This window comes from Sphaerodactylus townsendi, linkage group LG04, assembly GCF_021028975.2.
Source record: "Sphaerodactylus townsendi isolate TG3544 linkage group LG04, MPM_Stown_v2.3, whole genome shotgun sequence".
NCBI lineage: Eukaryota > Metazoa > Chordata > Lepidosauria > Squamata > Sphaerodactylidae > Sphaerodactylus > Sphaerodactylus townsendi.
This window is the reverse complement of record NC_059428.1, coordinates 150,918,920-150,945,668: the sequence shown is the minus strand read 5'-3', so window position 1 is coordinate 150,945,668 and position 26,749 is coordinate 150,918,920. Positions and strand designations below refer to the sequence as shown.

The window sequence follows — 26,749 nt, the reverse complement described above, 5'->3', positions numbered from 1 at the left end:
TGAGGAGAATAGGGCTTTGGCGGCCTGCCATGGTTTGCCCCCTGACAAACTGCACACCTCTGTACATTATGCAAAGCTGCGAGGCAGACTGTACTCTGTCTCAACAAAAGAAAAAAATGTACCTTTATTCACGACTTGCTGGATCGACTTTGTTTTACAATGCTCCTTATGTGCCCAAGCGCCTACCCGACAGAACTAGGTAGGCAGTGGGACCCAAACAGAGCATTCTAAAACAAAAACAGTCCTATGTGTGGTGAATAGTTACAATTATGTTGTTTTTTTCTTTTGGTGAGACAGAGTTTAGGATCCAGGAGACCAGGTTTGAATCCCGCTCTACCATGGCAGCTTGCCAGGTGACCGTGGACAGGTTGCTCTCAGAACAGCCTACCTTGCAGGGTGGTTGGGGCGACAATAAAATTGACAAGAGTCTGGCCTATCTCTGGCTGGTGCTGACTGCTGGAAAACATGCTGAGGTCTGAAAGAGAAGCCTGGAACTGCTTGAAAATGGCGACGAAAAGGGGTAAAGCAGGCAGGAGTGGTTTCCACTGACGAGACCTAGATTTTTTGAAAAGCGTGGCCTCAAAACATCAGCCAAGAAAGGAAGATCAAGCGGTTTAGCCGACTGCAGAGACTCGCAATCCACACACACGCCCCCTCCTCATATTTCCCTAGTGCGTTTAATAAGGCTCCATCCTAGGGACGGGCTGGGAAAAAAATCACAGCTACGTCTCCAGGATTCAGCCCCTTCTGCAGCCCCATTTCAAGGAGAGCAGGATCCGGTCCCTGATTACCAATGCAAGTGAGACACATAATCACATTAAGAAATCCTGGAGTGGAAAACGACACGGTGTCTATTCAGGCGGCCGGAATTCCCCAGGCGCCAGCATAAGCCACTGGGCTTGAATTAAGAAGACCCATCAATCCGAACCTTGCCCTGCCTACGGCTTAATTATGAGAGGGCAAACGCGAAGCCCCTGACAAGCCACCAGGGTGGCTGAAAATGGCCTGACTCTTAAATCACAGAGTAAGCACCAGGCCGGTAGGATGCAGATAAGAGCAATTTCTTTTGGAAATAGGATTGCCTGCAAATCGGGCTATAATCCAGCTCAGCAGCTCAAGCTCGGTGGGTGGTCCAGAGTGGGGGCTCCGCTGTATTCGGCAGCAAGAACCAAATTTCTGCAACCTGTTTTGCTCATTTTTGGTTTCTGCTAGTAGGGAGGGGGAACAGGTTGCCGGTCCAGCCACCAAAGCGACACCCCTGTGGCATGCCTACACAAGCACACAGATTCCACCAGGCACAGAACCACACACTTTCAAGCCAGTCATCACAGACACAGAGGCTGATGGATTCCGCCCCACGAAAAGCTGCCCATTTGGTCAGAATTGCATAACGTTTATTTCCTCCATTTACTCACCACCTTTTTCGCCAATGGAGATCCAGAGCGGTTGATAGCGTTCTCTCCTCTGCTTTATCCTCACAAACACCCTGTGAGGTAGGTTGGGCTTGGACCGTGCAACTAGGCCCAAGTCAGCTTCCCTGACAAAGGGGAGATTCAAATCCAGGATCCCGGATCTTGCCTACCTCACAGAGCTGTCGTCAGGACAAGATGGAGAAAACGAGAATGGCGCAAGGCATTCTAGGTCCCCACGGGGAAGAAAAGCTGGGTATAAATTTAATAAATAAACAGGTCCCAGTCTGAAACTCTTAACACTACATAGTAATGTTCCCTTTACCCATACCCCAACCCTCCCCTCTTGAAAATGATGTCAAAATGGCTGGAAAGGATTCCTAAGCTGGCCTAGGGCACAGCATCAATTCAACAAATTCTTTGTCTTCTCCTTCAATGGAGTCTTAAAAGAGCTACGCTTCATTTAGCCTTTCCTGGGGCGAGTGGAGAGAAGAGGGAAGGGAGCTCCGATTGCCCCAGACACAGACGGGGAGGGTGGGAGCCTGGATATTAAACGGAAAGATGAATGAAAGTAGAGAGATGTCTTTATTGAACAAACTTTTTTCCAAAGCCTGGAAAAAGCTCTGCTCCAGCTAAAGGTCAGCTTGGAGGCAAACCGGCCACCACTCCCATGATGAGAACAGAAGCACTGGTTTGTTGGCTCAGACAAAAAGCCCATCTAATCCTGCATCCAGTCTCCAACACAAGCTATTCACATGGCCGCAAGCAGGGCATGCAGGCAACAGCTTTCTCCAATCGCTTCCCCCCTAATTTGGTATTAAAAGGTACGCTGCTTCTGAACATGGAGGGTCTACCTTGCAATCACAGGTAACAGAATTGTCTTCTCAGTTTGCAGAATTGCAGCTTCCAGCAGTCAGCATCTGTTGCCACAGCCAACATTTGTCTTCAGAGCTTCTAGCACCTACAGGGGAGCATCTCTGAGCATGCACAGAGCAGTTTTTGCTCAAGGGGAAATTCGGAACCATTTTAAAGGACTAAAAGCAGAGTGTCTGAACATCTGCAAAGGAAACAAGCTACCTTTTAAAAAACGGACCTACCCCAAGGATCTAAGGTCCTTGAGAATGTGACAGACAGTCCTTCTGCTTTGGGAAGCACCAGAATTTTACAGACATTGATAGACAGAAGGCAGAGTAAATTTATTTGCTGCATAACCTTCTCCACAAATTATCAGCACTTGCAGAGCTGAATGTCATACAGCATGTGCAGAGTTCCATCTCTCCAAAAGGTGAGAGAAGAGAAGAAGAAGAGTTTGGATTTATATTCCCCCTTTCTCTCCTGCAGGAGATTCAAAGGGGCTGACAATCTCCTTGCCCTTCCCCCCTCACAACAAACACCCTGTGAGGTAGGTAGGGCTGAGAGAGCTCCGAGAAGCTGTGACTAGCCCAAGGTCACCCAGCTGGCGTTTGTGGGAGTCCACAGGCCAATCTGAATTCCCCAGATAAGCCTCCACAGCTCAGGCGGCAGAGCTGGGAATCAAACCCAGTTCCTCCAGATTAGAGAGGTCTCTTTTATTTTGATTTGCGTCCAGAGCTTTTAAAAAGCCAATTTGCAGCTTCACAAATCATATGTGTTGTGAGCCAGCGTGGTGCAGTGGTTAAGAGCAGCGGATTCTAATCTGGAGGACAGATTTGATTCTCCCCTCCTCCACATCACATGAAGCCTGCTAGGTGACCCTGGGCCAGTCACAGCTCTCTCAGGACTCTCTCAGCCCCAACTGCCTCACAAGGTTTTTGCTGTGGGGAGAAGAAAGAAAGGAGTTTGTCAGCCACTTGGAAACTCTTAATGGCTGAGGAAAATGGGGTTTGAATCCAAACTCTTCTGCCTACCACGCACCTGTACATTCCCCTTGTATGAGCACACACCCTGGGTTAAAAGTCACATCTTGTCGATGACGTTTAGGAACTGGCGGGTCACTGCATGGGGCAAGATGCTGGCCACGATGAACCAGGATTGTTCTGATGGTCCTCTGAAAGCCACGCAGACGGGGAGAACATCCTCAGAACGAACAAGCCTAAATGCAAACCGATGCTGTTGGAACAGTCAGCGCTCTGGTTTGGGAACCTCTGCCTGAAACTGACAGAAGGTATCCACCAAGCATAGGTGTCAAACTCGCGGCCCTCCAGATGTTATGGACTACAGTTCCCACCATCCCCTGCCAGCAGGGGATGATGGGAACTGTAGTCCATAACATCTGGAGGGCCGCGAGTTTGACACCTGTGCAGCGTTGAGCACAGATGTGACTTTCTTTTTCGGAAGGACCAAGACTCCCTTCCGCCTGGGGGAAGTATCCCCGGTTTGTCAACCCCCCCCCCACCCGTTGGCTCCTCCTCCTCAGCTACGCCCCCCCCCCCGCCTCTCGGGTCCCCCTCCCCCGATGCACGCCGCCCACGTCACGGCTTGGGTCTCTCCTGCCTCGTCTCCCGCTCGCACCAGCCGGCCTCCCCTGCCCCGGCCCGGGCTCTGCAGGGCGAAGCTGCCAGCCGACGCAGCTGCCCTTGATCGCGGTAAGGAGCGCGGAAACAGACCCCCTGCGGCCCCCCCAGCTTCGTCAGTGGGGAGGGGGGAGCCACCTAGTTTTGCAAAGGAAGGGGTGCCCCGATCCTTGGACAGTGGGGAGGCTGAGCTCCGCGACCCTCTCGCCCTGTTCTCCCCTGGGAGGGGAAGCACAGCTGGAACCGAGCCACCAAGCGGGGCGTGTGCGGGCAGACACTGCCTGCCTGGGCCGGGGCGCCCCCCCCCCCCCGAACTGGGGCAGGAGGAAGAAGGACGGAGGCAACTTTCCGGCGAGGGAAGCCGCCCTTGAAAGCGACCGCTCGGGCGGTGCTGCAGCGGATGCGTGTACGGGCAGTGCTCGTGTGAACGCAGCCGCGGGCTGGACTCGGGCGGGCAGCCGCGCGGCGGGTAGATCGCAGCGGGCTGGCATGGAGGGACCCGATTTCTATCCACCTCATGGAGTGATCACAGTTGGGGCCGAGAGAGTCCGAGTGGCCAATGGCCGGAGTGCTGGGGAGGCCTGAGTTCAAGACCTGAAGGTGCGTCAAAACTGACTGACTTCCGGACAAGTCATCCTGCCTCCCCCCACAGGGCTGTCCTGGGGATAAACCTCCCAGCCTTTTGGGGGAAGGCGTGAAGGGAATCCCTCCCCTGGACTAAATAAGGAACTCAAATGCAAAGCCAAGGGAGAGACACTGACAGTGCATTATTGAGGTGAAGGGAGACGGCTCCTAGAGCGGGTTTTGCCAAGAGAGGTGGAGGAGTCATAAACCCCCTTTGTCCTGTTCTGGGGAACGGGGGGGGGGGGGGCGCTTTGGCTCCACCAAAGAATGTCCGCCTGCTTTTGTACCATTCAAGCGTGCACAGGGTGCACCTATAGGGCACCCCTGTTCGTCATTGGCTGATCCCTCCTTCAGTTTAGCAGCATGTTGAAGTGGTGGCGGGGGAGGCATGGGCATTCAAACATTCAGACCACCTTCTCATGCTACTTCAGGGGTAGGAGAGCAGGAGTAGCATCATAGAGTTGGAAGAGCCCCCAAGGGCCATCAAGTCCAACCCCCTGCCGGGCAGGAACACACAACCAAAGCACTCCTGAAGTTTCTTCTCACCCTGAGAAGGCCACGTCTTTCGTGCCAGGGGCTGTATCCTTCCTCGTCCAGAACTGCAGCCCGGCTTCCCAGAGGCGATGCCACTGCCGGCTCGTGTTTGTGGGAGCTGAAGATCGTTAAAGACAGGCCTCCTTCCACGTCAAGCGCCCCCGGGCTCCTGAGCCTTCGAATCGCTGCCCTCGGAGCAAACCGCTTTGTAGATTCATCTGTGATGGAAGAGGGATTTTCCTGGGCTATTTGAAGAGTGAGTTAGGCAGCCTCACTGATTGGTCTAGGACTGTGTTTGTATGTATGGGTAAAATATCGTCCAGTCACAGCCAACATCTGGCAACCCCAGGCAGCTGAGAAGCAGAGGTGGTTAGCCACATTGCTTTCCCCTCCACAGCCTTCCTTGGTGGTGAGATCAAGCTATACCATGCCACCTTCCCACCTAAGCTCCTCATAGCACCTCGGCAAAGTTGTGTTTGAAACTAACTCTCATGGCTATTCCAATTTCTGTGCATACAAATTCTAGTTTTGATACCAAAGGCGATTGTGTTTATGTCTCTAAAAGAGGAGCAAACCTGCAGACAGCTAACCATGAAAAACGAGATTTCATTTTGGCGGTGTTTACTGCATGATGCGGGTGATTCATCTGTGCAGGACTATGATTCTCAGAAGGGAATAAAAGCATATTCCTGCTTCTACCTGTCAGAGGTAGTTGATTCACCTGCTCTCATGCCTGTATCCTTCAAGTGGCCACCAGTGAGCGATGCCACAAAGCGATGACTGAATTACTACTGGTTATTCCAAGAATCACAGTTGGAAGAGACCCCAAGGGCCATCAAGTCCAACTCCCTGCAATGCAGGAATACCAAGGCTGAAGTCTGCTCAATGCACCTGTTGTGCTTGACCTGGGAAATTTTGTCACTACTCAGAACACCTTGAAGGCATGACATGAGTTGGTCCTAGCAGAAATGGGGAATGGAAACCTCTCCCAAAGAGATAAATAGTGCCCCAAAGGCAAAAAGAAGGCAGTGATTTGGAACGGAAATGACTTCCATGAAACCTCGAGCTGTGTACAAACGTTACATTCAAACAACAGCTGCTGTTGTTCTTTTCTCCTGCAGAGCCAGCCCAGCTTCTGCCCAAGTTTGCGATGTACAAAAACAAAAACAGACCTGCAGTTCAATGCTGATTCCGTCAACAGTTTTTCTTCTTTCACATGATTCAAGCACGCTGCCCTCAGATGTGTTTTTACGGTACCAACTGTTCAGTCATTTGAATGTTCATTTGTTATCATTTTCTTTAGACTGTGAAAGAAGAGTTGCAAGAACAGACGAGAGGTCGGTTCATGATGGCACAGGCACACGCCAGTTGGCTCTGGTCACAGGAAGTGTGCACGATCAGTGAGCCCTGAGCTTCCCACAAGCTGAACACGGTGAGCACGCTTTTGTGGCACTCGATTGGTATGAAGCCTTTTTACACTCCTCCCGCAACAGCAGTGTGCAACCCGGAGGAAATCTAGATAAATTTAAATCCCCTGGTGGTTCCAGGAGGCAAGATAGCCAAGGGAACTCCGTCTTGTACATTCGCCTGCCTTATTGCATTCCTAACTTCCGTGTGCATCACAGTGGCTGGGGGGAAGGGGTGACGGAAGGGCCAGGAAAGAAATGGACCCATGAGGATAGGGTTGGCGGATTTACTACAGTTACAAAAAGAACCTTGTAATTGCCACACTGAGCCAAGCACAACTCAGCACCTGTAAGTAGCTTTATGCCCACCCAGCGTCTTGTTTAGCGCCAGGAAAAGGAATTATGGCACTTTTTATTTCCAATCCAAGGATTTCTGTGTGGGGGAACCCCTTCAGGCCTGGCCAGTAGCTTGATCTCAAAAGACCTAGTGTGGTGTTGTGGTTAAGAGCAGGTGCACTCTAATCTGGAGAACCGGGTTTGATTCCCTGCTCTGCCACTTGAGCTGTGGAGGCTTATCTGGTGAACCAGATTCGCTTGTGCGCTCCAACACATGCCAGCTGGGTGACCTTGGGCTAGTCACAGTTCTTCGAAGCTCTCTCAGCCCCACCCACCTCACAGGGTGTTTGTTGGGGAGGGGAGGAAGGGCAAGGAGATTGTAAGCCCCCTTGAGTCTCCTTATAGGAGAAAAAGGGGGGTATAAATCTAAACTTATTCTTTAAAAAAAACTTACAAGATCTGCTGAGATTGACCAGTCTGAGAAATTTCTGCAGGAGAGGATGCTATTGAAGGCAGAGGAGCCCTGACAGGGGGGAAAAAATAACCATCAACCCTTGGCACATAAGTTTTGTGCTCTGAGGCGTCTGTCTCTTCCAGTTGTCAGAGCCGTCCTTGTGTGCCATCAGTCCAGATTCTCCGTGGAGAGCAATCTTTTCCCAACCGATGTCAACAAAATAAATCGAAGAGATTGCCTTCCTCCACATGTCTGGACAGCAACCACTATAACTGAACTCCAGCGAGGGAGACATTTTCCAGCTCAGGACATACATCAGGCTTTATTTATGAGAGTTAGAGGCTTTTCCGTCAAGTTGATGGCAGGCTGTGAATTTTCCCCTGATTTGTTATGCGGCCACTAATTTAAGCAATTAATCTGTTTTTGCGAGCTCCTCCACAGCCCTTGTGGATACTCACGGTGCCTCATTAAATCATGGAACATCAGAAATGGCTGGGAAGTGGGGAAAAATCAGGACAGACGCTGTTAAATCACTAAATGTCAGAAACGGCTGGGATGTGAAAGAAAATAGGGCATCTGCTGCTGCGCAAACAACGCAGGCGGTTGTTTGAGGCATTAATATTTTGGAGAATGCTTACGAAGCACCAAACTGCTAGACAGAGACACGCCCTGGGATCTGTATTTGCCAGTCTTGCAAAAGAAAAGGAGAAGAAGGAGGAGGAAGAGGAGGAGGAGTTTGGATTCATATTCCCCCTTTCTCTCCTGTAAGGAGACTCAAAGGGGCTTACAATCTCCTTTCCCTTCCCCCCACCCCCAGAAAACAAACACCCTGTGAGGTGAGTGGGGCCAAGAGAACTCCGTAGAGCTGTGACTAGGCCAAGGTCACCCAGCTGGCATGTGCTGGAGTGCACAAGCTAATCTGGTTCACGAGATAAGCCTCCACAGCTCAAGTGGTAGAGCAGGGGAATCAAACCTGGTTCTCCAGATTAGAGTGCACCTGCTCTTAAACACTACACCAGGAGGCATAACTTTGGGATCAGGATGCCGTACGGCACCCTGAAACAGAGGTGCATTGCTTACTCGCAAGCCCTATGGGTGGTAGGTAAGAAATAATGGAAACAGATTTGCCAGCAAAAATGACAAACAGGTCATGAGCTAATGCTGAGAGACAGAAAGAAAGTTTTCCGGGCTTCCCTCTTTGCAACGAACAGCAGCCGTCTGCAAAAATGTGCTAATGAGCATTCCCCCAATCACCCATGTGCGCAATTGGGCTGTGTTTTATTGTACGGCGAAATGTCTGTTACAGTTGCTCCTAAACAGGTCTGTCTGCGGGGGCGGTGCCAGTACAAACCAGAGAACGTCTGAGCGGGCAAAGGGAATAATTCATGGGTGCTTGCCGCTCAAGAGGAACTGCTTCATGGCGCTGAAATACAAAGGGAATAATTGAAGACTAGATGGCTGGGAGCTGCGAACAAGGATGATTTAGGGTTGCCGAGGACAACAGCGGCTGTAAACAGTTAAATCACAGAAGAGACTGTCTGGGAAGGTTTGGCTCTCAAAAACTTGGACTCTGAAACTCTTGTTGTCTCTTAAGTGTTGCTGGACTTGAATCTACAACTTCTTTTTTTTTTTTGAATAAAGCTTTTATTGTAACTTGCAAATATACACAAAAAATAAGGTTACATTAATCACTGTCTTGTCATATGTCTACAGATACCTTTGCACCATACTCTATTACATGGATTACTACCATTGTAGCTAACTTTATATAACAAGATTAAAATGAATTACTTCTTCTACGACCGCCGAGATAACAGAGGAAAGAAAAGAAAAAGAACAACTTCATAAAGCTTTTCTATCTCATAATAATACGCCTATATACTTATTTGTTCGTTTTTAAGGGGTTTTTTTGTTTGTTTTGTTTTTAAGCTATTATGCAAATCAAAGTGCCTCTACTATTGTACTGTCAATATATAAAACTTCGATATTTATATTAAAATAAAACGTAAAATCGAATCTACAACTTCTGTTGAACACTGACTACCCTCTGATACTTTATCTGACCATATGCAAGAACAGGAAGGAGAATTTCAGACCTTCCTCCCCAACCCCATCCTCTGATTTCTTGTCCCATATTTATCTTAGAGGCCATATAAGCCATCATGACATCTTTAGACAGTCAATGCAACTGGGGTGTTGTGGGTTTTCCAGGTTGTATGGCCGTGTTCCAGTAGCATTTTCTCCTGACGTTTCGCCTGCATCTGAGGCTGGCATCTTCAGAAGATCTGATGGTAGTAAAGCAAGTGGAGTGTGTATACCTGTGGAATGTCCAGGGTGGGAGAAGGAACCATTTGCATTGGCTAAAAGTGTTAAGGGTGCAATTTGCAACTGTAATTTGAATGTGTGAAGTGGAATCCCCTCATTTCAGCATATGTATGTAATACTGAAGTTGCATAATCAATTAGTGGGGGCATCTGCATAGCAATTGCCTGGCATTTTAATCCATTTGATTGCTTCCTGCAGAGAGGCATCCTGTGACTGGGTGGTATTCACTAACCATTGTCTTGATTCTAGTGTTTTTAAGTACTGGTAGCCAAACTTTGTTCATTTTCATAGTTTCTTCCTTTCTGTTGAAATTGTCCATGTGTTTGTGGATTTCAATGGTTTCTCTGTGTAGTCTGATGTAGTCAATACAACGTTGCCACAGATGTCCTGGACAGGTTAATCACTGTGTCCCTCTCATTCTAGAAGCCGGCCCCCAAGAAGCCGGCTCTGTGGTCAGCGATGCTGCAGTGCAGACAAGCACAGGAATTCAGCTTCGGGCCCCGAGCGCTGAAGGACGCGCTGGTCTCCACCAACCCTGCGCTGCAGGAGCTATATGCCAAGGCCTTCACCACTGCTGAGAAGCTGTTCCTGTCGGAGGCGTACAACCCCCATCGGACGCTCTTCTGCAGCCTGTTCATTAGGACGGCCTTCGACTGGCTCCTCAGCCATCCTGACGCACCTGAAGACTTTGAAACCTTCTACTATTCCCTGCTGAGGAGGAAACCGCACTTCTACCGCAAGCACATATACCTGCAACCCATAGGTAACCATGCAGCACTCTTGGGATGGGCAGGAGGGGTGGGGATGGGAACAGAGCCGGTGTTTTGTGTGGGTCAACTTCTTCAGCCTCTTAAATTGTCCCCACTTCTTCCCAGCAGCCAACCCTGATGCACAGCCCCCAAGTTTATTCGTGCAATCAGGTATCAAAAGTCCCATGTACAAATGATGGACTTTTGTACACCTAATAATCCTGGGAGAATTCCTCCATTCTCACGGGCCTCAAGTCTTTTCATGCTCACATGGAAATTGGTCTCGGCTGACGGATCTGGACCCCTGTGCTTTCAGACCTGAGCGAAGGCCCTGCTGAGGTCTCCCTGCTGGACTCCCTCCGGAGCTGCGTCGAATCGTTCTTCTTGGGCCTCCAAGTCAAGTGCCTTCCTTCCGTCCCAGTGTCCTCCATCCACTGCTGTTACCGCAACAACGAGGATTCCGACAGAGCGCAGCTCCACACAGGTAAAGCAACGGGTCAGGCTGCTGGCAGGCGGGGCCGGCAGACCTCCTGAGCAATTGATGGCCAGGCGACAGCGAGCTGCAGGAAATGGTTGCTTGGGAGAACTGCTTTGATGGCATCATGTGCCTTCTGAACTCTGGCCCCAAATTTTCAGGATTTTCCCAACCCGGAGCAGGCAACTCTAGCAACATCTGTGACATTGGAGAGGGCATCTTTGTACCACCCCGCTTAGGGATATTATGGGATGCTATCCTGTTGCCTGCCAGCAAAGGAAAAAAGCAACAAGGTAGGAAAAACCCTCTTTCCATGGAAGAGAGTTACACACCCAGGCATTAAAAACAAAGCCAGGTGGTCAACGACTGTCATATTTTCCCTTCAGGATCCAAATATTTTTAATCTTTTGTTTTCAGGGTAAAAGCTACAAATCTAGACTGGAAGGGTGTGTGCGGGATAGACCTCCATGTGCTCTGTTTGCTGCATTCATCCTGTCTTATCCCAGTGGTTTTGGGAAGTTTGCAGCAATATTTATATTGAAGCACAGAAATAAACTCTAAAACCATAGCAGGGATATTGACCAATGACAGACCCGTGCTGATGAGCCGTCTTTCAGCGGACTGATCAAAATGAAAGACATTTGTATTTCATTGAGACCAGATATCATTTGGTCAAACAGAGCCTTATTCGAAGGGGCAGATCTGAAATGGCCTTTTAAAAAGCGTGTTTGTACATTGCAGGCCCCACTGATTAAAATCGGTTCGCTACAATTACTCCAAGAGACGAGCAGCCATTGATTAAATTGTTCACGGTTTGCAGTCTCAAAGGGATACGCGGCGTTGCACCAAACCTGAATGGGAATGGAAGAGCCTGTGCAAACTCTTCTATCTGGGATAACTAAAAATCCCCCTGCTCCAAAAACCCAGCAGCTAGGAGAATTAAAAACAGAAAAGGCCATGAAGAAGAAGAGTTGGATTTATGTCCCCCACCCCCTTTCTCTCCTGCTAGGAGACTCAAAGGGGCTTACAAACTCCTTTCCCTTCCCCACTCACAACAAACACCCTGTGTGGTAGGTGGGCCTGAGAGAGCCCAGAAGAACTGTGACTAGCCCAAGGTCACCCAGCTGGCATGTGTTGGAGTGCACAAGCTATCCTGGTTCACCAGATAAGCCTCCACAGCTCAGGCGGCAGAGTGGGGAATCAAACCCGGTTCCTCCAGATTAGAGTGCACCTGCTCTTAACCACGACGCCACTGCTGCGTGAAAATGGAGGAACAGGAGAACAGTGAAGACCAAGCTTCTGTTGGGACATCCCCTCGATTAATCAAGGGTCCGCTTTCACATGGCTTTCCTGGAGGGTCTGTCTAGGGTTGTTAACTCCGAGTTGGGAAACTTGTAGCAATTAGTGGGTGGAGCCTGGGGAGAACGGAGACCTCAGTGGGGCACGAGGTCCTAGAGCCCACCCTTCAAAGCAGCCATTTTCTCCAGGGGAGCTGATCTGTGTCACTGAGATGAGTTATAATTTTGGGGATCCCCAGGCACTACCTGGAGGTTGGCATTCCTGTGTCTACCATTCGTATGAATGGGCAATTTATTTGCAAGACAAGCTGGTGGTGGTGAACGAACAAGAGAAGAAGAGTTTGGATTTAGATCCCCCCTTTCTTTCCTGTAAGGAGACTCAAAGCGGCTTACAATCTCCTTTCCCTCCCCCCCCTCACAACAAACACTCTGTGAGGTAGGTGAGGCTGAGAGAGCTCCGAAGAACTGTGACTAGCCCAAGGTCACCCAGCTGGCGTGTGTTGGAGTGCACAGACTAATCTGAATTCCCCAGATAAGCCTCCACAGCTCAGGCGGCAGAGCGGGGAACCAAACCCGGGTCCTCCAGATTAGAGTGCACCTGCTCTTTACCACGACGCCACTGCTGCTCCAACACCCCTTTCTTCCAAATGCCAATCTACTGGTTCCCGCCTGCTAGGTTGCTTCTCCCTTGCAGATGGGATTCTGACCTTCCTGAAGAACAACAAGCCGATGGACGCGCTCTGTGTCCTGGGACTCACCCTTGCTGACCTCTACCCATGCGAGACGTGGAGCTTCACTTTCGGCAAGTTCCTGCCAGGCCACGGTACAATTTCCATTCAGTCCTCTTCCCAAGGCATAGATAATGAATACATTCGCTCAAACTGTGTCAGCTTAATGGGGTGGAAGCTGGGTGGAGTATTAGGGATTCTGGGGGTCCTGTTGCAGCTGACACATGCAGAACTTACAACTCATCACTTGCAGAACTGACCCCCTCCCCAGAAACAGGAGCCTACAAGCAAGGAAAAAACAAAATGCAGAAAAGCCACGCGCTTGGATTAAACTATGGTGCAGACTTGTGGCTTGTGGGGAGCAAATATTTCTTTTGGCTTCTAGACCTCCCTTCCTCATATGGCAATTTATATTGTAATTTATATTTCACAACAGTGAAATCTAATCTCATCGGCGCCCTTTGAGTCAATCCAAGGGGCGGAATGTTCTCAACCCCCCTGCAGGTCAGACCCACATATAATTCAGAGATGGGGAAGGGCAGGGGAAAGCGAAGGTGGGGGGGGGGGAAGGGAGTAACATGGGTGATGCGAAAGAACTCAGCTTTGACATTCCGGAGAACCACCGCTAGTCCGAGTATGCGATACTGACTTTGATTGACTTGAGGCCCCTTCCGCACATGCAGAATAATGCATTTCCAATCCACCTTCACAACTGTTTGCGAGTGGATTTTTGCTATTCCGCACAGCTGCAAAGTGGATTGAAAGTGCATTATTCTGCATGTGCGGAAGGGGCCCACGGTGATGTGTGAGAAGGCAGCTTCGTACCTTCACGTGCCCTCCCTCTTTCCGCAGAAGTGGGCGTATGCAGCTTTGCCAGGTTTTCCGGCGACTTCTGCCAGGTGGGCTGCACTGCTCTGAACCCCTCCCCGTGGAGGCAAGAGGGGCACCGTGAAGCCGTGGAGCGGGCCACAAACCAGACACTGCTGTTCAACATGCTGGAAATGCTTCAGTGTTGCAAGGTGAGGCCCTTCCAGATGAAGAGCGTTTGAATATCAAATGAAAGAGGGCAACTGAAGAACTGCCTTGTTGGTTTGGTGCCCAACAAAGGGAACTGGGACTCCCAAAAGCTCATAGCACCAAAACTCATGTAGCTCTTTAAAGTGCTCTTGGATTTGAATGTAACTGCTTTGATAGCGAGTGTTTGCATATGAACCTCCTCCTCCTCCTCCTCCTCCTCCTTCTTATTAGTTTTGTATACCGCCCTCCCCCGAAGGGCTTTGGGCGGCACACAACATATTAATCTATACAATAGAGCACAATTCTAACCATAACAAAATACAGCTCTAAATACAAATATGGCTCTATTTGGGTTAAAACAATTAAAACCCTCATTAAAACATAGCGTTCCAATATATCATCCCGCGTCTGACAACTAAAACCCTCCCAGGAGGGGAGCGGTAGGTCCCTCAGATGTTATGGGGACCTTCAAAGAGGGGGCCACGAGAAAGTGGGGAGGGCGCTGCCTCAGCAGCTGGTCACTCCAAAAGCCCGGTGGAACAATTTGGTCTTACAGGCCCTGCGGAACTCACCAAGATCCTGCAGGGCCCGGACAGCTGGAGGAAGAGAGTTCCACCAGGCAGGGGCCAGGGCCGTGAAGGAAGAAATCCTCCCTGCATGTGAAAAGACAGCATGTCTTAAGTCTTTCCTGCCCATAAGGCTAGCTGAGTATGTGTAGGGAATCCGGACTAGGAAGAATGTACAGACATAGAGGTCTTCATTGGCACAGTGCAGGAGGAACCACAGTTGTGTACTATTTGTGATCCAGTGAGCTGCTCTTAGAAAACTGAGAAAACGAAACCAATGAAGGATGAATGACCGGGAGAGTGGGATGAGAAAGAGACTTTGCTTGAGGCTGGGTAGAACCAGATGAAAGTTCTGCTTCAATGGATTTGGGTTTTTTTTTCTCATTTCAAGGTCACATGCCACGAAATCTGCCACCTGATTGGTCTGGGCAACTGTCGGTGGCTGCAGTGCATCATGCAGGGAGCCCTGAGCCTAGACGAAGTGCTGCTGCGGCCGCTGGAGCCCTGCCCGATTTGCCTTCGGAAACTGCAGTACGTGGTGGGCTTCAAGCTTATCGAGCGCTACAGGGTAAGCAGAGCCTAGAAGCATTTGACTCTCTCACACACACACACACACCATTCCTGTAAGGCAGAATTACTTCCATCGCCTCTTCTAGCCAGATCAGCTGATTCGTTCCAAACAGGGAGGGTGTCAGAGGAAGAGGGCAGGTACTCCGCAAAGAGAAAAACAAAACAGGCAGCTCAAGCAAGTGAGCCAAACTGCAGTTCAGAAGAAGGCTGGAGCTTCCTGGAGTGACTAGCTGACTTGTCCTGGCCCAAAATTGCTCCTTGACCAATAACAATAGCGATCAGCCTGTACACTCCCCTCTCCCAAAATGGCCAGGCTTTGAGCCCACCAGACATTGAGGCAGGAGAAGACAGACCTGTCATCCTTAGTCGAGAGTTAACATTTTCAATGGCAGAGAGCTAGCTTGGAGCTGCAGTTCATGAGGAACTTTGGTGAGATGGCTAAAAGTACTTATAAAGCCCTTTAATGCTCTATATGACTTGGGACCCGGGTGTCTGAAGGAGCGTCTTCTCCAAAACGTTCCTGCCTAGGAATTAAGATCATGGGGAGATGCCCACCTGACTGTCCCACCAACTTAAAGAAACTTGTTTGGTAGGTACACATGAAAGGACTTTTTCTCAGGCATCCCCACAATTATTGAGTAACCACTCCAGGGAGGTACACTTGGCTCTCTCATGGTTCACCTTCAGGATATCTGATGGCAGCTTTATTTAGGACTAAACTTTGTCTTTCTTCCCTATGGGGACCTAAAATGGCTTTATCATTCACTCTCTTCCATTTTTGTCCTCACAAGAGTCCTGCGAGATAGATCAGGCTGAGAGAATGCAACTGGCCCAAACTCATCTAGTGAGCTTCTGGAGGGAATTTGAATTTGGGTCTTTTAGATACGATATACTGTCTCAGATAAAGGTGTTAGTAAGGTCAGTTGAGGCACAGTGGTCAAGAAAACTGTGTGCTTCCACATGAGAATATAGTCCTGAACGAATATGAGAATTATCAATCATTTTTACGCACTGCCATTGTCAAAATCATTATTTTGTGCATTCTTGAACATGGCACTTTGATACAAGAGCATTTATGGTTCAGTGTGTTTTTACTTTCAAACTGTTGGGGGGCGTGGGGGTGGGGAAGGGCTAGGTAGGCACTAGTGCCCAAGCAGAGCATTCTACAACAAATGAGGTCCAACATGTTGAGTTATATGGTGGAGAACTATACAACCCTACTAACACCTTTTTCTGAGAGAGACTATAGTTTGACACTCTTCTCCATTACACCGCAGAGGCTCTCACAATGGAAGTGAACACATGAAGGTCTTTGGGGGACTGCTCTGAAGTAACACGCTGTTTAATTTCCAGCAAGAGAGAGTCTGCTAAACCCAAGTCTCCCTCCTTTCCACATTTTTAATTGTAAGAACTAGAAATGCTTTCTTAAAAGGAAAGGAATAACATTATTGGGATTCTGTTTAACTGCTGATACCTAGTGTGGCGCTGAGAATTTGAGCCTCAATCTGTTCCTTTGGTGCAGAAACTATATACCTGGACCCAAACCATCCTGGCAACCTGGCCCAGTCAAGAAGCCGCAGATCTGTCTGTGACAGAGGACGCTTTGCCCAACAGTACAGACTCTGGGATGGGTTGCGAGAACGACTCGGAGGTTGTGACGTCCTTCTCAGAGCCCCTGACCCCGGACACTTGCAGCCAGGCCATTTCCACACTGCAGGATCTGGACCTCGACGAAGAGTCGTGCGCTCTGACTGACGCTTGCAGTCAGGAGCGGCTGGGGAGCACCCCCAAGCCGGTGGACATCATCAAAGAATACATCCTGTGGCTCGAGATGTGCATAGCCACTCTTGAGAAAGATGTTTCCGAGGAAGCGCTCTCGCAAGTGGACAGGGCAGTAGATGCCCTGGCGAGGTGGGAAATGTTCACCGGACAGCTGCCGGCTACCAGGAGAGACGTGCCTTTTCCCAGTGACAGTCCAGGGCTCAGGAAGGTCCTCGGTGACAAATTCTCCTCCTTGAGAAGGAAACTGAGCTCCAGGAAAATGGCCAGATCGGAATCTTCTCCTCATCGCTGGAGGTGGGAAGAAAGCTAGCTCCCTTGAGACTCTTTGCTTGCAGGGAGGGACGCGTGTGTGTGCGCATGCGTATGTTAAATGTGGGTTTTCTTAGTTCCATTTGTTGTTGGGCAAATCATCTTTCTCATGGCAAGTTCTCGTCATTTTTCATTCGAGACAGGACCAAGAATCCAAACGGCAATAAAGTCATTTTGCTCTACCGCTATCTTGTCCTACCTGAGGCAAATCCCACCCAGAAGCGGAGAAATTATTAGCAGAACATTACCAGCATCGAGAGAACTCTGCTTGATCAGAGCAGTGGTCAGTCTTGTCTCACATCCTGTCTGGAACATTGGCCAACCAGTTCCTCTGGAGGTCCAACAACAGGGAACAGAGGTCAAGGTTGTCTCCTGGGACTGGGATCCAGAGATTACTGGACTGTAGGAGAAAAATGACTCCCCCTCTTTTACTGTAGGTGATCAGGTTTAGAAGAAGAAGAAACCCTCCTGTTTTCTACCTTTAAGGAGTCTCAGAGTGGCTTACAATTACCTTCCCTTCCCTATGACACACATACAAGGCAGGCGAGGCTGAGAGTCAGAAGGGAACTGTGTTCACCCAGCAGGCTTTCCCAATGAAGCTTGTATAATTAGACATTTAAAAAATGTTCTCGTGTTAACACATTAAAGAAATCTGAAATGAAACACATGAAGGGGAAAATAAGGCACAAACTGGTGGGTGAAGGCAGGAAAAAAATCGAATGGCTTTCATTATTTGATGGAAACATTCTTCCTGCCACCGTTCCCAAAACAACATCTGCAAGCCATATCATTGGAGTGCACTGCGTCGCTGCCGTCTGCTGGTTGCTTAGATATATTGCAGCTCTTAGTGCTTGTGGAAACAGAAACACGCATTTCTGGGTTGCAGGGAAAAAAGAAACCTATACATCTCATAAGGTGAGCTCTGGCTTGCAAACTCATTTGCTAGGATAAATCCTGTTAACCTCCAAACGCCTCCAAGCCCCCCAATTTATTTCGCTGCCCTAAAATGAACACGGCTTCCCATCTGGAACGATCAAATCCAAGCAGACATATTACATATACAGACTCATCAAATTCATTTCCAGCCCTTGAAAACAGCTGCTTCATGTAAAATAAGGAAGGACATCTGAGGCTGGTGGGGTGCGGTAAGTAAGAGGGAATTCTTAAAAGAAACAGACCGTTTTCCTCAGCAAATGGTTAAAAAAGAGCATGGGTACCCAGGCAAAGAAATGTCTACATTTCCTTCTGAGCAGCAAAGTGTTTGCGACCATCTTGCTGTTGTTATGGCAACCGGTTTAGCACACAAGAGAATATCTCTCATACCTCTTTAAACAAGAAACGTTATGTATATTCACATCACATATGTATTGGTATTTGTATGGTGATGGGAAAGAAGTTCCTACCCTTGGTCAAGTTCCCAGGACTCATTTTGGGTCAGATATGAGCTACTGGGACGAGTTTTCAATGTTGTGCGGATACAAAATATGAGGGTTTCTATGCACCACTTCTGAAATATTACAGACCAAGCCACTTCCTTCCCTCAGTGCTCATGGGCAAGCAAACTAGCCTGACATGATGCAGTTATGGGTGGTTCCAAAAGCAGACGGTGTTTGCGTTGGATGTTTAAGCATGGCCCCCTGTATAAAAACCATCTCTGGACATGCTCAAGCATATTTATTTATTTAGAAAAACAGACAAACTGCCTTAGGGGTGCTTACAACTCAACTGATGCAAGGGAAACCAAAACACGCCACTGAAAACAAGCGAGAGCATGAAAACCAACAGCGAGCAGCCAAAACTGAAATTCATAAAATAACCCTTGGGGTAGCAACGGACCATAAAACAGCTTTTTGTTAGAATACAAGTCTGGCGTGGTGTCAACCTGGTACCTGGCAGGAAAATTGGCACCAGGTGAGTCTCTACGGGGAAGGCTTTCCAAAGCCAAGGCAGGAAAAGCCCAGTCTGGTAGCCACCTTTCTTCTTTCTGTAGGCCTGGGGTACAAAGAAGAGGATCGTAATTGGTGGATTGGACAGATGCAGCTCCCCAAACCATTCCCATCAAGATATGATAACAGGCTGCCCCAAACACGATACAAGACAGAAATTATTCCTCATTGGTGAAGTAAAGATGTCCCGTGAATTCATCCAAAGAGCCTGAATGGTGTAGTGGTTAAGAGCAGGTGGATTCTAATTTGGAGAACCAGGTTTGATTCCCCACTCCTCCACTTGAGTGGCAGAGGCTTATCTGGTGAACTAGACATGTTTCCGCACTCCTACATTCCTTCTGGGTGACCTTGGGCTACTAGTCACAGTTCTCTCTGAACTCTCTCAGCCCCACCTACCTCACAAATTGTATGTTGTGGGGAGAGGAAGGGAAAGGAGCTTGTAAGCCACCTTGAGTCTCCTTACAGGAGAGAAAGGAGGGATATAAATCCAAACTCTTCTTCTCCTACTGATGAAATGGGACAATCATGTCAAGTGAAGGGGAGGGTGGAAACCAGGAAGAGGGGAATATTTGATCCTGACACGCTTGGACTCAGTGCAAACCAGGCTGAAATCTCTTGCTTAGTCTGACAGTAGCATAAGACCGAGTGGCTGGTATCACGGGGTTTCAATCTATTTCACAAGAGAATTAAATCCAATGAACTCCAATGAGATTTGGTGGCTGCTGTTCAGATTAGAAGTTGGTTGATAAAAAGTTAGCTGAGGGTCTCTCAGTAGGTAAAAGTGAGAAAAACACCAATTTCAGCCCACTCTGCAGCCTGCGGGGGGAGAACACTGAAGTTGCCCCACGAGCAGAATCACTATAAACTACACACACACAGAGAGCTCCATTGTTCCTCAGCATAATAGGGAAGGGAGAAAAGGCCTCATGGGCTCAGCCTGTGCCTCCATTCCTGATCGGGAGCCTGCCTGTGTAATTACTGCAACATTGCTCAGTCCCACTGTGCACTTGGATACTTTCTACGTGGTTTCCAGGGTGAACAATGCTCAGGTTGCAAACTCGAGAAGCTTGTCCTGTGACTTTGCGGCACCCACCAGACCACTATGGGGGAACCAGGGACAAATCCACTTGCTGGGCAAAAATTAGTTCCACTGGGATTCCCACTTCACGGTGTCTTTGAAAAGTCTCCAGGCAATGGGACACAACCTTGGAATAAATGAGCTTTGGACACAAGGGGAGGAGCAGGACATAAAGTGAGCCTGCAAGGGCAGAGGACGGATATAAAACAAACCAATCAAACGAAGAAATAAAAGTTGGCTCTAGGCTTTCAAATGCCCACAGGGCAGTGAGACAGCCAGCAGAACAAGTGTGCAGGCACCAAGTGAGTCGGGGCAGAAGGAGGTGATAGCATGGACCCACAACCAGAGACCCCGGAGCCGAATTCTTGTTTCTTACCTTCCATCCCTTCCCTGAACTGGCTTTCACCTAATAGTGGCTGCTGACCCAAGACTTACAACTGCCAAGCATTCCGTTCCTCCCTGAAGCTAGTGTAGATGGGTTGGTATCAGAGTTGGAATAGGGCTGGATAGTTTTGTTAACCCCACCCCCCAAAAAGGCATTTTCCAGATCTCAAGTGCCTCCCCCCTAGCATCAAGCTCAGAGAAGCTTGTTTCAGAAAAGATAAATGGAGAGAGCTGATCTGCCTCTCCTCCTATTCCACTACAACTGGTTAGCAATTAAACATTCTGTATCTTCTCAAGTCTTGTTGGGTCTGTCTGAGCCTTAAAAAGCAGAACTTGGAGCCAGACACGAGGGGGAAGGAAAGAGGAGAAAAGGCTTTAGGCCTCACTTCATAGACCCACATATCTTCTTACCATTTCAGGCTCACTGGATGTTCCCCCAGCAAATGTTGGCCAGGCATTCCAGGGAACGCTCAAACAGCGAAAGAAAGGGAAGAGTAGCAAACGCTTGAGAAACTCTGTGGCTATTTTTGTTTTAACAACCAAGTCATTTGTGTGCGTTTCGCTTCACAGAAGGGCCGTGAGCACCGGACAAGAAAAGGCACAAAATGCCCCACTCTGTGCAGGGCTGAGAAAAAGAGGAAAACCACCTAACTGGTTCAAGGATTACCCAAAGTGGGAGAGATTGTCTCCATGCCCACGTATGTTCCACCTTAAAAGTTTGGAAGGCATCAGAAAAGGGGCACAGAAGTAGGTCACGTTGCTATTACTGGATTTTATGGAGCTCCAGAGTAAATCACTTAGCAGGTGCTGTCAACTGAAACCAACTGGAGTTCCATATCCAGGGCTGAGTGTGAAAGATCTCACACAGAACAGGGGTTCTGGCTGCAGGCCACCCGCTTTGACATCTGTACAAACTACTGGAAGGCTGGAAATCTTCTCAGCAGTTCTACAGCTCAAGGGTTCTATCGGTTCTCTTTTGGCCGGGTTTTGTCCACTCCAAATTCTTGACTCTCACAGCCACCAAGGGATTGAAAAAGGCTGCTCTGTGAGAATTAACTAGCTCAATGTCAGGGTCACTTGTGCAGCATACTGAAAGATGGTTGCTGACCAGGTGGAAATGAACAGTGAATAGCAGCAGCCCTTTGTTTTCTTACATCGTACCACATTTGGTCTCCAGGGTTACAGTCCACCAGGGAGATAGTTTTAGAGGGGAGCCATTTTGGTTTGCAGTAGAAAAGCTAGATTTGAGTCCAGTGGGACCTTAGAGAGCAAACATGATTTTGGTGTATGAGCCAGCGTGGTGTAGTGGTTCAGAGCAGGTGGATTCTAATCTGGAGAACTGGGTTTGATTCCCCACCCCTCCACCTGAATGGCAGAAGCTTATTTGGTGAACCAGATTTGTTTCTAAACTCTTACGTTCCTGCTGGGTGACCTTGGGCTAGTCACTGTTCTCTCTGAACTCTCTCAGCCTCACCTGCCTCCCAAGGTGTCTGTTGTGGGGAGAGGAAGGGAAAGGAGCTTGTAAGCCACATTGGGTCTTCTTACAGGAAAGAAAGGTGGGGTATAAATCCAAAATCATCATCATCTTCTTTTGCGAGTCTGAAGAAGGGAGCTCTGGCTCTGGGAAGCTTAACCTCAAAAATCCTGTTGGTCTCTGACATGCTACTGAACTCAAATCTAACTGCCCCACTTTGATTTATCTCACAAAGTACACTGTGAACTCAGCTCAAATGAATATGTTTTTAACATTTCTGGGGCATCACACTGCTGAAATTCCTCAAAATTACTTCTGGTATATTACAGGCAATCAGAAAAGGAGGCCAGAAGTCAGGCAGGCCATGGCAGAGGGAAGAAAGAACAGCCGGGGTGAAGGGCAGGTTGTCGAAGCAGTAATTAGTTTGCTGGAAAACTAGTCCTGAGGCAGCAGCAAGCGGCGGGAGACAGAGGTCACTGGGTCTTCTGCTCCCCCAAAACGGTTTGCTGACAAGCCTCTGTTCAAGACCACTGCCGGAGCTGCTGTCTTTCCCCTCCGCCACACCCACCCAAGCCAGACAGAACTCTCTGAGGTGGCAGAGTGTGACTAAAGGCCACCGATTCCCCGCAATTTAGATTAGGAGGATCTAACAGGCGCCCAACAAAATTGTCCCGTGCACACCGGAAAGCACAGTTAACAAGTCAGGCTTTAATAAACTTACAAAATTCAAATATACAAAACAGAAGCAATTCCCACATTATAAAATACATTTTTACACCACTATATATATATTTGTAACAGTCTGATACACTTCACTAGCTGAGGGCTAGCACAGCAAAACAGGATGCAGAGTATTACGGACACTCTTTTGGGGCTTACAAGACTGCCTGTTTATCGATTTTTTTAAAAAATTCTAAAATGCTCCAACTACAATGTGCAGCTCCCATCCCAAGTCACATTCAGTTTGCTGTTCACGTTCCGCATTTAGCCCTCTCCAAATAATTAAGCTGAGAAACAGGCCTTTCCGGCCGGAGTTTTCTGAAGTCTGTAAGCCTTGCATAGAATACAGTTCTAGAGTGCGGGGGTTGAACAGGAAGTGCTTGGCCCAAATCTCATGTCAGACATGAACCCACTTGGGGCCTCACTCGAGCCAGGCATTCTTTCGGCACAGTAATTGCAGAGGGCGATTTGACAAGGCTGTGGAGAGAACGCAGGCAAAGCACTGTGAATGCTCGGAACGGGCTATGGAGGCAACATGGCTAAGCAGAAGGCATTTTACCAGGAAGTTTGGCTCTTATGGTGGTTTATATGTGGCAGGCTCAACCTGTCCCCTGCTGGGCTCATTTGCCTAGGTGGATGGTGTTTTGCAAAGGGCTGCGTTCAACCATTCCATCCCTGCGGCCACCATATGAAATGCTGGACACTTGACAGGCCGTAGGAAAGCAGTCCTTCCCCTTCCTGATTATAACACTACCCCAAAGCACTCTTGCAGTTCGAACTCAGGGCGCTGAAGATAACATGGGCTCATTCCGCACACGCAAAATAATGCACTTTCAAGCTGCTTTCACAACTGTTTTTGCCATTCCGCACAGCTTCAAAGAGCCCTGAAAGCAGCTTGAAAGTGCATTATTCTGCGTGTGCGGAATGAGCCATGCAGAGCTCGTAGTTGATCTTAATGGGCCTGCTGGAATAAACAAATTTGTGATGGTCCAAGGCATTCATTGGTTTCACTGGTGTGTGCACTTTTTTTTTTAAAAGGAGGCACTTGCTTGGGGTGGAGAGCTGTTGCCCACTGGCACAGCAAAAGGCTTCTTATACAACACCGAAGGAAGCCGGGATTTGCATGTCCCAGTCACAGGCAAATCAGCAAGCTGGGGGAAAAAGAATTGCGATGTGCGTGCCAATTGCAACAAGAGTGCCAACGTGTAGTTTTTAATCAGCTGCCAAGAGTTTCTTCTGGAGACCGTCACTGCAGCGCACAGACTCTTCATTGAGGGCATTTTGTTTCAAAACACACAGACCGTCAAGTGTTTGAGCGGTGGCTCTTGAAAGCCTGTTTAGAAACTAGATCGCTCCCTGACCCAGGCCGCTCCAGCCCAGCGACAGATTCTGGCTCATCCCCAGAAAGCCAAACACAGGCGTCCGGGCAGCCCTGTCCCGTGGACTGCAGTCACATCCAAGCTGGCCAACTGCGGGAACCGAGCCAAACCCTAGCAGGCGATTGCCAAAGGAATAAGCTGAACAGGCCCCGAAAACGGTTGACGCAATGAACCAGAACAAAGAATCTGAAACAGAGCTCGAAGGCAACACAGAGCCAAAGTCATGCAGCTGTTTTTGCTTAGGTTACCCGACTGTAGTCAGCCTGCTTGGAATCGGTGCCCAGAGCCCGGTTAAAGGAACTGTTGTTGGCCGCACGCCTTTGTGCAACCTGTCACACTGTGCGAGTTCACAACAAGCCTGTTTCCAAAACAACCCTTTACAAAAGGCATGTTGGGATTGCCCAGGAGCCAAGCAGTTCATAGCTACATTCAGACAATTCACTGATATCCAGCTCTTGGTTAGCCTGATTTTCTTCATATGACTTCACAGTCCCTTTTTAAAAGTTCAAATTATCTAAGCAGTCCTTCAGAAGAGGTCTAGTCCTGTCCACTACTTACAAAGTGGGAAAAGATGCTAACTAGGTGATCAAACCAAAGGCAGCCCTTACTGTATTTTCCAACATGCCAATAATTTCAGCTACACGGATGTTACGAATCAGACAAGGCAGTGAAGAAATGACCAACTGAACTCGCAGAAACTGACTGGATTGTCAGGCAGACAACATGGGTGAAAGAGGAATTACTGGGAATAAAATGTGATGCGTTATAATAAAGGCAAAGGCACAATAAGACACCAGGGTATGCGTGATGTGAAAACAAAGAGATCTTATACCCTGTCCAACATGGAAAAAGAGCCCAGTGCATGCCAAAGTCTAAGTTCGCTGAAAATAACCTGACGGTAGAAGTAATCAAGTGCATTAGATGAGCAGTTCAAGGAACTGTCTCAGATGGAGGGGCAGGGAATTTTTTTGTTACAGTCCAAAGGTGGCTCAGATAAGGTCCTCTCATGGTGTTTGCATTTCAGGAGATGTGCCAAACCTTTGCTCTCTTTGCTTCCAGCAGCTAAGAATATACAGTTCAGTGTTTGCTGAAAACTATGTTTTTTAAGTAGCTCCGGCTGACAAAAACCAACCAGGGTACAACATGGCTGGCAGCTTCTGAACTCATGTTAAGACCACTTGTGTGAATTGGACACGACTAGCGTAAATTGAGGGCGTTGAATTCTGATACTTCCCCCCACCCTCCGTAGAAGGGTACTTGCAAGCTTCTCAAATCTTATTCCTGAAGTTGATCTTTGTTTTAGCACACTGTGCCCTTTTTCGAGTAACCTTAGCTGACAAACGAGAAACGCGGCTGACAGCCAAAGACTATTTATTTGGTACAAAGCACGTGAAGCACAAGTGCAAGGCTTCCACTAGATTGTCCTGTGTGTGTGTTCCATTTCCGCACGAAACCGTCTAAACATTGCTCCCTACAAAGGATTCCCCACGTTACAATTAAATGATGTCTTGTGGCTTTGACAAGTGGAAAGAAGACAAGACAATTAGAAAGCTGCAGAATACCTAATGCTCTGCCATAGACAGCCCAAGGTCGCCTGATCTCATCAGCTCTCAGAAGCTAAGGAGGGTCTCTCCTGGTTAGTATTTGGATAGGACACCACCCAGGAGTATCAGGGTGGTGACACAAATCACCTCTGACCTTGAAAACCCTACGGGGCCACCATAAGTCAGCTGTAACTTGGCAGCAAAAAAAAAAAGTTCAAATTGTTTCAGCACAACTGTAACTGGCATTAATAACTGAAATTGGATTGTGCCGGGAATCCTGATTTTGTTACGACAGACTCATCTCCGACTGACTTTGTGTGCGCGCGTGCATAGTTGCGTGATCATAAGAGTTTGGATGCCAAGCTTCAAGTGCAACGCTAATTGACACAAGGACCACAGATCTGATTGTGGCCGAATGTGCAGAGGAAATGTGAAGATGGCCGAAGGCAAAATGATGTACCCAAAGCAGCAACAAGCTGGCCGCCCGTTTAAGTTCGCCTACTCAAATCTACATTTGTTTCAGCAAGAAGACTGTGTGCAAGCCAGAAGGGTGGAGTGAGCACCCTAGTAGTCATACTTCTGACGACCTGTAGTGAGGGACAAAAGGAGGATTGTAGCAGATTAGCTCTTAAAATACAAAAGGGTTTTAAATACCTGTTGTGAAAGCTTGTGCTATTGTATGCCACCTCAAAACGGGCTAATATTTATGTATACAAAAGTGAGGCACCTAAAATACAACTTCAGTGGTCGAGATGGCAGGCTATGCTAAGGAGCAAAGCTGAAAGGAAAAAAGCATCCACCGTCCAGGAAGACTGTTGGAGGTATTCCTCTGAGCACAGCCGGAGGGGAATATTGACCTCTTAAAAGAATATTGACCTCTTAATGCTGTATCACTGCCTACTTTTGAAACTTCTTGCAAGTTTGAAAGCCACGTGGCAGGGTGAGACTTCACATTTTTTTAAAGATGAAGCATGAAGATCACCAACAAACAGCACAGAAAATGAAATGGGCAACAGTAAGGGAAATTCATACCTGTTTGCTCTTAAGCCATCATTTACAACCTGACCTAGCCAAGCTCGTCGAATCTTGGAAGCTGGGTAGAGGTGGACCTGGTTAGTATTCGGATGGGAGACGATGAAGGAATACCAGG

General features: G+C 48.4%; 1 protein-coding gene across 3 annotated transcripts; it reads left to right on the top strand.

The window, feature by feature from the left end:
• The first annotated feature begins 3,855 nt into the window (after nt 1–3,855).
• Nucleotides 3,856–17,256, top strand: AMZ1 (archaelysin family metallopeptidase 1). Of its 3 annotated transcripts, none has more exons than XM_048492333.1 (8): nt 3,856–3,973; nt 6,363–6,491; nt 10,007–10,343; nt 10,646–10,813; nt 12,797–12,925; nt 13,683–13,849; nt 14,805–14,981; nt 16,506–17,256. In XM_048492333.1, the coding sequence occupies exons 3-8, from the start codon at nt 10,040–10,042 to the stop codon at nt 17,073–17,075; spliced, it is 1,515 nt and encodes a 504-aa protein (XP_048348290.1). In that variant the 5' UTR covers nt 3,856–3,973; nt 6,363–6,491; nt 10,007–10,039; the 3' UTR covers nt 17,076–17,256. The 3 variants fall into 3 exon arrangements, with proteins under 3 accessions (XP_048348290.1, XP_048348288.1, XP_048348289.1); XM_048492331.1 differs by having other exon boundaries at nt 10,004–10,343; XM_048492332.1 differs by lacking the exon at nt 6,363–6,491 and having other exon boundaries at nt 3,865–3,973; nt 10,004–10,343.
• Nucleotides 17,257–26,749: the final 9,493 nt, after the last annotated feature.